Source organism: Chlamydotis macqueenii, chromosome 14 (genome assembly GCF_036417535.1).
Source record: "Chlamydotis macqueenii isolate bChlMac1 chromosome 14, bChlMac1.mat, whole genome shotgun sequence".
Classification (NCBI taxonomy): domain Eukaryota; kingdom Metazoa; phylum Chordata; class Aves; order Otidiformes; family Otididae; genus Chlamydotis; species Chlamydotis macqueenii.
In genome coordinates, this window is record NC_141569.1 from 10,734,773 (window position 1) to 10,748,021 (window position 13,249).

Below are 13,249 nucleotides of genomic sequence, written 5' to 3' on the forward strand. Positions count from 1 at the left end.
TCCCAAGCTGCCCTCTAGGAAAAGATACAATCACCCAGGCTGCAGAAGGAGTGGGAAATGGTGCTTTGCGTTAGCAGAACTGGGGACTTACAAGACTCCTGCACGGGCTGGCAGCAAAGTCAGGAGTCCAAATCGAGTACAAGATGAGATAATGAAATCCTGCGTGTTTTGTGGAAGGGATATAACCAAATCCGCACAGGGAGCGGAGTCCTGGAGCCGACAGCTCCGTCCAAGCTGCCCCTGAAGTCAGGGTTTGGGGCGAGGAGCTGTGCCGCACAGCCCCAGACCCGGGCAGATGCAGTGCCGCCTTCCCAGAGCATTCTGGGTTTTAGAGCCTCAGTTATAAATTATAACACCAAAACGGCTCCCGAACTCTGCGTTTCCTGGATGTTAAAAAAACCAAACCACACAGAGAAAGTTGCGGGCACAGCATGAAATAATGCCCGGCATAAGATTAAAATAATTATGAAGAGAACAATATGTATTTGCTTTTATCCGTGCAGTAATTAGAAACGCTTTTCAAAGGATACTCTTTATTCATACCTCTGGTAGGAAGTCAAGAAGTGAGAGAATCGCTTTCATAGTACTGGTTTGATATGCCTCTTAATTAAGGACTGTGTGCCCCTAATTTATTAAAGCTCATCTATTCGTCACGTGTGTAATTAACGCTGGAAAAAAATAATAATTACAGATCTGACCTCTGCCGAGTGGTTTTGCCCGACTTGGGTCCTGCTGCCGGGGAAACGCAAACAACAAAAAAAAAACAACCCAAAAAAACCCCCAAAACATTTCGGGTGAAAAATGAACGGCGCAGAACAGGCTGCCGCGTTTCTTCGCGGGGTCGTTGCGCTGAGCGAGGGTCCGGCATCCCGCGCCCCTTGGCCCGGTGGAAAGGCACCTGGGGTTTAGGGGACTCTGCGGGGGGTGCGGGCAGAGCCCGGTGAGTACCCGACGACGGGGGTGGGAGGGGGGGGGCGGCTGGAGGGGCCCGAGGAGGGCGGGCGGGCGGCGAGAGGAGGCAGAGCCGGGATCTTCTAAAGTTTCCTCTTCGCCTAATCATCAGCCTTAATTACCCCGGCGGCTTTTATTCGTGCTTCGGTGTGATTATAGACCTGGACGGCTCCTTAATAGCCCAGCTCCGCTGGCTGCCCGTGTCATTAACTCCTAATTCATTTCGGGGGGGGGGGGGGGGAACACCCCAAACAAAATAATCCCCGGGAAAAAAAAAAAAAGTTTCTACCCACCTCCCTCCAGCTCCCGGGCCAATGGCATGAGTCACTCCTCGACGTCAGGCCCCAGCGCGGGCGCTGATTGGCCCGCGGGGCGTTTACTCCACTTCCCAGAGGAGGAAAGAGCCGGGGAGCCCCCGGGGGGCGGGGGGGGAAAAGGGGGGCGGCAGCGCAGCGCGGTGCCTCACTCGCGCAGTCCCCGCGCAGGGCCGGGTAGAGGCGTCAGCGCAGCGCAGCGCAGCTTCCCCGGGCGGCCCCGCTCAGCCTCCCCTCCGCACCCGCCATGGCTTCTCCCTCCAAGGCGAAGGAGGTTTTCTCCTCCGACGAGGAGGGCCCGGCGGCCGGCGCCGAGGAGCACCGTAAAGTCAAGGTGTCCAGCTTGCCGTTCAGCGTGGAAGCCCTCATGTCCGACAAGAAACCCCCCAAAGAGCTGCCGCCGGCCGCGGCGGGGAGCAGCGCCGACGGGGCGGCAGTGGGGACCTCCAGGACCATTCTGATGCCGGGCCACGGCTCCCGGGACGCGCACAGCCCCTCCGGGGCGCTTACAAAAACCTTCGACACCGCTTCGGTCAAATCGGAGAACTCAGAGGACGGCGCGTCCTGGATCCAAGAGGCCGGGAGATATTCCCCTCCGCCGAGTGAGTGGACGGGGAAGGGGCTGCGTGCGCGGGGGTTGCGCGGGGGCCGGCAGCGGACGGGGAGCGAGGGCAGGGGGGCACCGCTCTGGATCCCGGCCCCGGCCCTGCGCCGCTCCCCGGGCGCTGGGATGCGCGGGAGAGCGCTAGATACATACATATCTCTCTTATATTCTATATTTGTATTTATACCTACGTGTGTGTGATTTTTATATGTATGTCACATGTTTCTTCATATATATGTTATATTTACATATATATTTATGCAGCTATATATGTGATTATACGTATGTATATAAATATATGTTTTTAAAACCCTAGAAAGATCAGGAGCTGCCACGGACCAGCTCCCTTCCCCGACACACGGCTCCCGGGTTGCCACTCCATCCACTTCTGTTATCCCGTTGCAACGGGGACCGGAAAGTCTCCCCGTTTCCCTCTCCCTTATATAAAGCTTTGCAAAGCAATCTCCTCGCTCTTAAATACTCGGGAATTGCCCCTTCCAGCCTTGCGCGCTTCCTGCGCGCCGAGTCCAGCCGCGGTCTCTCCCGGCACGGTGTTTGTTGCGCTCTCCCTCGTGGCGTGCAGCCTGTCAAAGCCTCCCGAGCTGGCCCTGACCTCTGTAGGCCCTCTGATCTCTCCAGACCCCTTCCCCGCCGCCTTGGGGACAGGCAGTCCGGAGGTGACAGGTCACTTCTTCAACTCCTTAAACTCTTCTGCTGTTCGAGCCGCGATGCTGGGTCTGCGCTGAATTGCATTTGCCTTTCGGTGAGATCTCTTTTTTTAAAAAAAAGAAAAAATCCTTTAAAAAAAATTAAAAGCCACAGAAACTACTTTCAGGAAACGCAGCCCGGTAGCGCTGGCCTCTGCCCGTGGCCAGGAGCCTCGGTGGTCGTACACCCATCTTAGCAGATGGACCCCCTCTCCTCCACGCATCCCTGCCTTGCCTGATGTAAATTAAATGCTCTGTAAGTTTAATAACTTAACTTTACACAGAGGCGAACTACTGAGCTGGACAATCTCGTGGAATTTGCTCCTGTAACCTACTACTGCAGGAACGAAGTTTAGTGCTATTACAGCTCCTTTTTCGGGGGTATCATTTCGATTTGGCTTTCAGCTGCTTCCTCTCCTTTGCGATAACCCCGAATTAATTTGATTTCTAACGTGCTGGGAGAGGAGACGGGAGGAGAGCAGCCCGCCTGTGCCATTCCCTGCGCAGCTCCGGTTTGCGATTTTCATTTACCCTCAAATACGCTGGAAAAGCGTGAAAAGAAGCGAGTGCTCCTACCCACACCCCCTCCTCTAACACTGCCCTAAGCCCCAGACTTAGACAAGGCCTAATCTTCTCCCCATCTACTTTTTTTCTTTTTTTTTTCTCCTTCGAAATTCTTTCTCTATTAAAACGGACGATTTGTGAGATCCGCAAAATGGCTTTGTAAAGGATTTCAAGAGCTGGGGAGCCGGTGGGACAGCAAGAGGCAATGAGCGGTTCTCCCGCAAGAAGCCCGTCTGTCCGTGGAGGGGGGCGGGTTGACGTGAGACGTAGCTCCTCAATTTATTGTTATTAATATTATGGATCGGGTGAACTGCGGAAAAAGCTGTAAAAATTAGATTTTGAGCAACATGGAGAGGGAACCGCCTCCAAGTGATGATTTTTGTCCGACGTTGACCAGAAAATGGAGGATAAACAAACAAACAAACAAACAAAAAAAAACCCCAAAAAAAGACAACGAAACAAATCACTGCAGCGAGTGACTGTCACGGGATAAAGGCAATTACTGGGTCTGCGACCGTCCCTGCTTCTGCTGGCAGTCTGGCAGCGCTCGGGGGACGGTGGGGGACGAAGTCCCTGAACCTGTGAGTGTATTCTGCGGGAAATATTTGCCCGGGATTTAATTTAAAAGCACGTTTTTGCGGTTCCTCCTGTTGCGTAGCAGAAGTCGGGGCTGACCCGAAGGGCGGGGAAGCGCGGGGACGGGGAGCGATCCCATCCCTCCTGGAAGGAGCCCCCCTTTCGGCTGGGTCTTTGGAGAGCTTCCCTTTGAGAAAAGAAATAGGTGGCGTTTAAAAAGAAAGAGTAGAATAACGAGGTGACCGGTAGTGAATTTAGTGTCGATTGAGTGAAGATTTAGGAGTGAACCAAATGTCACGGTGAGCGCCTTAGTTATTAAAATGCCCCCGTGTAAGGTGGTATTTGACAACTTGTTTTCTAAGAGAGATTTTTTTTTTTTTGCTTTCAGTATTTAGAAGAAGAGTAAGAAGATAAATTATTTAACTTTTTCTGCCGTAGCTGTTTTCTCCCTCTGCTTTCTGAACTTCTGAACACTTTCATCGCAGAATTTTTTAATTGCATGATGTTCACTTAAACAGCTTCGTGGTCCAATTTATTTAAAAAAAAAAAAAAACAAAAAACAAAAGAGGAAAGTGAAAAGGGTTCAGAAAACACGACCTGCAAACACCGAGCAGCGTTTGAACTACAGCATGTACAAAATCTAGCAGCTTCTTAAGAGCAGCCTGTCTGTCTTTTTCTGTGTTAAGCTGGAGAGCCAGGGTGGTTTGTCGTATTCCCCAGGAGTTATCAGAAACACAGCCAAATTGCTAAGCTTTTCAAGTCAGCCGCATGCTTTTTAATTATTCTTCAGATTGCAAAATTATTAGTGAAATGCAAAATGAATATAGAGACAAGTCAGCGATGTGCCATCCCGGGCATGTCTGCCTAACCTGCTTGGGGTTGTGAGGCAAGCGCAAAAGGAGCAGATTTCCCAGTTTGTATTGGCCACAGATGCTGCTGCTATGTGGGTTTTTAAATTGGCAAATGTTATAAAAGCTACATATTGAATGAAGAGTGTGCTACTTTCTTCTTTTTTTAAATACTTGTTGAAAAATAGAAAATACTCCTTGAAAAGAAAAGTTATTAAGCAGAGGTAAAACTTTGCAATTGATTTCAAATACAGAAGAAACAGCAAGAAAAATGCCCAGTTATCAAAACCACAAAAATTACCTGACCCACTTCTTCAACTATCAGAAAAAAAGATAGGGTTGAGTCGTTGCTCTTGATGGAGAAATCCTGGAGCGGGGCTGTGTTTGTCTCTTGCACCACTGTCCTTTTGTGCATCTCCTGCTTCTGTGCGTATGCTTGCCTTGTGCTTTGCTGGAGTTAATCCTCCAGTTCTGCAGCCACCAAGACAGCTGTTGTGTGTGCTCCAGACCCCTGTGATGTGACTCCCAAAGCGATCTGCCGTGTGTGTACCTGTGAATCCTTGGTGTCCTGGTTGCTTACAAGCTGTCCTTTTGAAATTGCCGAGCATAAATTTCACTTCCCGGGACATCTGCCGAAGTCTTGTGAACATAACTTTGGCCAGGAAGAAATTTCCAGAGCCACTTGCAAAAGGATCCCCTGTTTTGAGGGTATCACTGGATGGGACTCTCCCTTCAGATACCCCCTCCACTTTTCACCCCTGCCCTCTCAAGCAGGCACATCTCTCCAGAGCACCCCCATCTCCCTGCTTTTGTGATAACCGGCCTTTCCCTTCCTTGCAGGACACCTGAGCCCTACTGCCTGCACCCTGAGGAAGCACAAGACGAATAGGAAGCCCCGAACCCCATTCACCACTTCCCAGCTGCTGGCTCTGGAGCGCAAGTTCCGCCAGAAGCAGTATCTGTCCATCGCCGAGAGAGCCGAGTTCTCCAGCTCCCTCAACCTCACAGAGACCCAGGTCAAAATCTGGTTTCAGAATCGGAGGGCCAAGGCCAAGAGACTGCAGGAGGCTGAGCTAGAGAAGCTCAAAATGGCAGCGAAGCCCATGTTGCCATCGGGGTTCAGCCTCCCTTTCCCCATCAACTCTCCCATCCAGGCTGCCTCACTGTATGGAACATCCTACCCTTTTCACAGACCTGTGCTTCCCATTCCACCCGTTGGACTCTATGCTACTCCCGTTGGATATAGCATGTACCACTTATCCTAAGAAGATCAGAAAGACAAGGTGACAGTGAGACAGACTTCCTGGTGGATCATGTCCAACCCTGAGAAGGCAGTACCCCAACCAGTACTGGCCGTTCTTTCTGCACGCTTCTATCTGCCATCCCAGGTGTATGGGAGTTTGCGTTAGCAAAGCAAGGCATCCTGTACGCTACGGGTTGGGCGTCTTCTGAGAGTGCTCTGAGCGCTCAGAGTCTGACCCTCAAAATAAAAAAAAGTGTAAAAACAAACAAACAAAAAAAAAAAGAAAAAAAAACATTTGAGCAAATGTAGGGTTTTTATACAGTACACGTAAAACTAGAATAAAAAGGAACGAATGAAAAAGCAATCTCATCTTATGGAGGCAGAGATTTCCCAACGCCTTCATGATGGGGCCCGGCACGTGTTTAAAGTAAGAGGGGTGCATGCCCTAAACCCACACTCTCAAATGTCATCACTTAATATGGGGGCAGGGGGGAGGGCAATAAAAAGGTATAATCAAGGTTTTGTTGTTTGGATTTTTTTTTAAAAAAAAAAGAATGCAGAGCCCTTAGCTAGAGAAACCGTGTAAATAGAAACTAGACCCAGTAGAGTCTGAGTGAAGTTCGGAGCCAGCAAGTTCCTGCATTTCTGGGGGTAGGGAAAATTTTTGCATCCCAAACCTCGACAGATCTTTGCAACAAGATGAGCATCAGGGCCCCTAAATGCATAAAGTAGAGCTTTACCAACATCGGCTCCTGTAAATCCTTTATCTGTATAAATAGCTTCAGCCTTTGTAAAGCACTGTGAGGGGAGGTAAAGTGCAAGGGAGGGTTATTAGGCAGTCTGGTCTTTATCTCTTCCTATTGGCATGCCTCGGTAGGTAACAGCTACAGGCCAGGTAATCTTGGCTCCCAATGCTCTTTGAAAACTAGGAGAGAGGGAAGGAAGCTTTCTGGGGAAAGAAAATGTGGGTTGTTTCCACAGTGGTGGTGAGCAAAGGATTGTTGAACACTTCTGGGAGAGGTTTGGGGTTTTTTATTAGTATTTGCAAGAGGTTATTAAACAGAAGAACCTCCCGAGTCTTCTTCTCCATCTCTTGCTGAGGATGCCAAGATAAGTGACTCATGCTTCAAGGCCTTCTTAAGAGACACCCATGTATCGCCACCAACCGACCCTGCTAGTAGGATGGTGGGGTGCCAAGAGACTGCAGAACCTGTCTGTCCCCATGGGAGCTCCCCGAGCCCTGGCAGTGTCTTCCCCAGGCTTCTCCTTATAGCTATTGTATTCTGTGTATTACTCTTGCTAAACTTTGTGAGAAAGTTCCTCCAAAGGCCACGGAGCACTGAAGGCAGAGCTTCTCCTGGATTTATTTTCTTAGTATGTTGTTGTGGAAGAAAAAAAAAAGAAGGAAAGAAAGAAAGAAAAAGTAGCAGAAAACTGAAAAAAAAAAATTGGTGCAAGTTTTTGCTGGTTTGTTTTGACCCAGGCACTGTCGCTGCCTGGGACTCACTACAGATGAACTTCCCCTCTCCCTTCCCCTCACCTCCAATCTTCCATTATAGGAAAGTCCCTTTGAAAGGGATGCCTTGTACAATTTTATATATTTTATTGAAGATTTATTATTTCTTATCTCTTATTGCAAATTAAATTAAAAAAGAAAAAGCATGTTTAATCGCGTGTGGATCTGTGAGTGTTTGGAGTTCTTTAAAAGGTAACTTCTCTCTCCGTGTGTGTCTTGCACCACTGGGTCAAGTTCAAAGGAAAGTTTGGGTTGCCTTTATGATTATTTCCCCTTTCTGAATCTGAATTACAGCCAAATCTGCAGCACATGAAGGTGAATTGCAAGTCAACAATTCAAAGTCGAAAGCCAAACCTTTTATGAGGTTTCCTTGTTTTTAACGACCGCTTTTAGGCGCCTCTGTTCTTTACAACATCATACTCTGGTGATGTTTCCATCACTTTTCTTAGTTCGCGTGCCCTTCTCTTTTGCACAGGACTCTCCCTCCAACTCGCCTTTCCATCGACCTCTAATGTGTGCTTTACAGTCTGGACCACCGCTTTAGCTGGGGGTGATTTCATACGGGTGAGGCCTGCCGGGACCCTGCAGTGCTTCAGTACAGCTGCATCTCAGGGCTCCCGTGTGCTGTCAGCCTGCCCCGCCGTTTTCGGAGCAGCCCCCTCTCGAGGGATGCGCTCCTGTGCTGCCGGGAGCGTGGATGCAGGACCATCCGCCCCTGGCCTTTCTGGAGTGGGGGGCTGGCATTTGCTGAGATAAGTGGAGTACCCAGGGGGGGCAGGGGTTGTTTTTTACCACTGCTGCCGGGGGGCAGCGCTTCCCGAGGGGCCCCCGCCCCGCATCCGTGCGGGCCCGCGGAGCTCAGCACCCTCTGCCAGGCCGGGCCTCGGGCGTGCGGGGAGCAGCGGGGCGGCGGGAGGTGGAAACGCGGCTCGGAGAGCTCAGGGCAGCGCCGGTCCTGCCTTGTTCCCCCCTCCCGACTCCACCCCCCCCCCCCCCCCCTTAATCCTCCCGCTTCGCAACTGCGGGGAACAAAGCTGGGGGACTCTGGTCTCCACGCAGACTTAAAATTTAGCATTTACTGCCGCGCAAAAACTGGGGACAACCGCTTCTTTGTCGGGTTCCCTCTTTCTGAAGCACTGTCCCCCTAATTCAGAGCAGGCTGAAGCCCACCCTCTCCTTCCCCATCCGATTGTCTCGAGCGCTTTCTTAGCAGGGCTGGGCCGGGCCGGTTATAAATAAACCAGCGATATTTTTTAACCTTCAGTATAAATCAGCTGTGTCAGGGATTACAGCTAAATCTTTTCGCTGGCAATTTCTCTGAGCGCAGGAGCTTTGCGTGTGTGTTATGATAGATCCTTAAATGGATACAGATTTATTGCAGAACACAAGGGTGTTGAAGGAAAAGCTTCCAAATCTCGGTTACAACCTCTGCTCTGGGAAAGGCAGGACGGATCCGTGACACCTTCCCCGGGCTTGCGGATGGCATGACAATTCACCCTGCGCCCATTATTAACTTGTTCCAATTAAAGCCTTCAGAAAGGCCAAGTTAATTGAGTATTATATTTTATTAGGAGGGAGGTGTCAAGCTTTACTCATGAGACTTCATCATCGGCCTAATGGGAGCTGCCCCGCAGGCAGATCTGTAACTGAATAAATTACAGCGAGGCAGGGAAATCAGAAGGCTGCCATTAAAAGCGATGCACTTACTGAAATTCCTCCTCCACTTTCGCAAGAGGCTGCGGAGGTGTGGCTTTAATTAGTTATTTTAATGCAAAGTTAAATTGTTCCCAAAGTATTTTCTGACACAAAGCAGATGCGATGATTAGAAGTTGAGTGAGAACGAAAGGAGCTGGCATCTGTTCCAGGTACATCTATATATTTTAAATTTCCAATAGAAAGTGAAAAATAATTAGAGTAATAAATAATAAACATTAAAAAACCAACGTGATAAATTATCCCGATCCTTAAAATCCCGACTTGCTGAGCGGCGGCTCAGGCCAGCCCAGCTCAGCCCGGCTCTCCGGGGACCTTAATTCAGGACGTATGGATTTGTTGACACAAACAGGAGTGGGCTTGCTGACCCGCCACGGCCAGGGGTTCGCTTCCTTACAGCCACCGGCGCTCGGAGCCCGCATTTCATGTTGTCACGCCGCCTTGTCAAATCCCGGAATTCCTGCATTTTTACGGGGGAAGGAGGAAAACCCGTCTGTGCTCCCGGCACCGGCTCCGCGCCGCGGAGGCTCCGAGCAGGAACGGGCACCTGCTCCCCGGGTACTGGCCCCGAGTAGGTGAAGTCCGGGGGCCGCGGTAACCTCCAGGCAGGGCAAATTTGGGTGGCAAGCGGAGTCCTGCGACAGGAGCCCCGCGACAGGAGCCCCGCGACAGCATCCCCGCCCCGGCTCCCAGCCCCGTGCGGTCTCTGTGGCGCGGGGACCCACACGCACTCACCCACCGCACGGGAACGCGCGTGGCTGTGTGCGCACCCCCCACCCCCCCTCCCGCACCCCGCCAGTAGCGGCGGGCCGTGCATCGCACAGCGGCTGCGCGCCTCGCCGCGCAAATACCCGATCCGCGCACCCCGCGGGCTGCGCAGGATTTTTTGGTGGGTGAGTGTCGGCAGCGCACGGCGGGAGGAGGGGAGCCCAGGGAGGGCGGCGCGGGGGGGGGATGATGGTGGTGGTGACAAAGGATGTCCGACCCGCCCACCCCTCCAGGCCCTCGGAAGGAGGGGCCGCGCCGCCCGCCCGGCCTCCGCCTGCGCGCAGCTCCCGCGCAAGCAGCCGGCCAGTCCTCGGGGCAGTTCGGTGGGTGCAGCTCCCCCCGACGCCGGGGCCCTTCACATAAGGAAGCGAGCATTGTGCTTTATCCAAAGTGCATTTGCCCCCTCTAGTTATCCCCGGTTCCGTATCCCCGCGGACTACAGTAGATCTATTTAGTAAAAAAAAAAAAAAAAAAAAAAAAAATCATGAAACGGGACAAAAAAAATTCTCCACAAACAAACAAAAACAACACTGTGCCCCAGTGTGACTGTATTTCTCTTGTACCTTCCATCAATAATGACCACAGAGGTTTTTAAAAGCCTTTTCCGGGGGTAATTTCTCGAAGTTAACCTACTTTCGGCAGTGCCCACGTTCTTTGCGCAGGAAGTTTCTCTCTCGCAAAATAAAAACAAAGCAGTTATTCCTATTTTTCCCCCTTCCAGGGCAGGGAGGGATATTTTTCTAGTGAAATTTATTAAGGGTCTCAGGGAAACCCCACAGCTCATCCCCGCGTGGGAAGCCCCTGCGCGCTTCACGCTCCTTCTCGCTACTGGACGCCACTGCGGGGAGGGGGTGACTTTGGGGTATTTTTTTTTTGTGGAGCTTTTGTTTGTTTGTTTGTTTGTTTGGGTTGGGTTTGACTCCCTTAGTCCCTCGATACGCGTTTCCCACCGTAATCCGTAAGGCGTTTGGCGGGTGCTACCAGCGTTCCCAACCAGTTGCACGAAAGGAATAAAAATCTTTCCATCCATTATATTTCAGTCTTTTAACACCAGAGTAATTCTGTCCCTGCTGTTTTAGTGGAAATACCGGTCTATAAAGCTACAACTGCAGTATATTTTAAAATGCTACCATTTTTTAAGGGGATTGGAATAATTCTGCTTTGCTAGAGAAGGAAAAGTCTCAAGCAATGTATGTACGATTAACGTTTTATAACACTGTTCAAGGAAATTAAAAACATTCTGTGATGGTCTTACTGTAAAGGCAGGTCTTTTTTGGCAAAATGCTCGGTATATGTATTTCTTAGTTTGCTGTGTTTTGGATAAACAAGAGTCTAGTAAAGAAAAAAAATGTTCCTTAAAAGTATGCGCTACCCGTTTTATTAAACTGATTATGCCAGCGTTCAACTCAAAGTTTGTTTTAAGTAGGAATATTTTCCCAGACGTGTAATGGATTGCTTGAAAACAGAATTCTTCGCTTTTTAATGACCTGTAATGGCCAATTCATTTCGACTGCGCTTATCAAGGTGCTGTGTTAAATAACAAACCGGTTCTTGAAAACAAAAAAGTCATAATGAAAAATAAGCAGTCAGAATAATCTCCCATCTCCGAGCCAAAAAAATGCAATAAAATTAATTTAAGACTGTCAAAACATCAAAGCTGAGAAAAGGAGCTGCTAAAATAATGTCTCTTGATAAGGAAATAATAAAAACACACCAAAAAAAATGTCTACTCAATAAACTCCACTGGATTTGGGGGTCTGTGCTATATTTTATTTGGTGATGAAAGCACTTTGATGTCACTGTATTCCAAACAATTATTATTATAATTTTAAACAACCTGGTGTTTTCCATTACTAACGGCTTACGCTTTGAAGTTACACCTCATAATTTCTTAAATTAAATAAATCATTTTAAGTTTGCACTGGGAGCCTTTTAATAGCAGAGAAAGGAATATCATTATCTTATTGAGAGGCAATTGCAGTGGCTCCAGTTTGGCTGTAGCTGGGGGCAAAGTGGTGCACTATAACAGACATACTTTATTAGCCTCCCATAACTCTTGAAAGAACATTTTTATATTTTCTTTGATTCCTCCCCCTCCCCCTCTTGTTTTAAAGCTGTCCCAACCTTTAATTACTGCCTAATATGAAAAGCATTATTTTTTAATGCTGTGTAATTTACCAGAGGCAATAGGCCAAGTTAACAATTGTTTATTAGGGTTGCTGTTTCACACAGGGCAAAGAATGCTGTTCCAAACCCAACTTTTCATGGGTGGTTGCACTAATTAATACAGTGTCTGAGACTCCTAGGGGGTTTTTAATATTAAAGCCTATGGGGCGGAACGGTTTTTAGAAGTCCAGCTCCTGCTGACGTCCTCCTCCCCTCCCCGGTGATTTCTGCTGCTTTCAAGCTGTTTTGATCCAAGGGAAAAGTCGGCAGGCAGGAGGGGAGCGCCCTTGGAGCCGCCCCCGGCCCCGCTGCCCCGGCGGGGGGCACCCCGCACCCCGCACAGGCACCGACCCCGCGGGGTCCCCGCTGCCCCCATCTTCCCGAGGTTTTTTTTTTTTTTTTCCTCCACTCTCGCTTTGATTTCTCCCGTCAAGTCGCATTCGCTGTAATTTAGGATGAGGCGGGCGGTGCCAGCACGGTGGCTCCGCGCGTGGAGAGGGGTGGGGGGGGGATCCCCGGGGTCTGGCACCGCGGGAGCTCGGCGGACCAGGCTCGGGTGTCAGGCAGAAAATGGGGCTGCTTCTGTTCGTGTGTGTCTTGGGGGGGTGCTTCTCCGTCTCTGCCCCCCAGCACTTTACAGCGCTAATTGAGGAGATCTTCAGCGAGCGCCAGCAGCTCAGCGCCCGAGAAAAACAGAGATCCCCCACACCCCCCACCAAACGCGGTGTCTTGAACCTCGGAGCATCCCTGTCCCCAAAATCAGCGCAGTGCCCGTGCCCTGGAGCGCCCGGTGGGTACCACTGACCCCCAGGGGATGCTGCGGGCAGGGATCGCCCGCCCCCCCCGGGAGACACGGGACATCCATCAGTTTGATAAATGGGGGTTACTCACTCTTGTTCTCTCTGCTACTTTGTTTTCTTAAACTACCGGGGAGAAAAAAAAAAAAAAAGAAAGAAAGAAAGAAAAAAAGAGGTGTAATGACGGAGCAGACAAACACACTAACAAACAGACGACAGCTTTATGGATGGAGCTGCGCTCCGAGGGCTGAGGGGTGTTAAAATCCGAGCTCCGTCGCCTTTGCCCATTCTCGCTCCAGCTCAGGTCATTTTAGCCTCTCTCTCTCTTCTTTTTTTTTTTTTTTTTAAAAAAAAAAAAAGCCGCCTTGGCTGAGTTTTAAAGGAGGAGACACTTGCGGATTTGTTTTATGGGCTGACCAGGGCTGTTCTCCCGGCTCCCTTCGCCGTTAGCTCAGCTCCTTTGCAAATCTAATCTGCTCGGC

The 13,249-nt window shown here is 50.0% G+C and overlaps 1 protein-coding gene across 1 annotated transcript; it reads left to right on the forward strand.

Annotated features, from left to right (window-relative positions):
- The first annotated feature begins 1,460 nt into the window (after positions 1-1,460).
- MSX2 (msh homeobox 2) lies at positions 1,461-7,383 on the forward strand. Its single transcript, XM_086758928.1, has 2 exons — positions 1,461-1,867; positions 5,405-7,383. The coding sequence occupies exons 1-2, from the start codon at positions 1,513-1,515 to the stop codon at positions 5,827-5,829; spliced, it is 780 nt and encodes a 259-aa protein (XP_086615054.1). The 5' UTR covers positions 1,461-1,512; the 3' UTR covers positions 5,830-7,383.
- Positions 7,384-13,249: the final 5,866 nt, after the last annotated feature.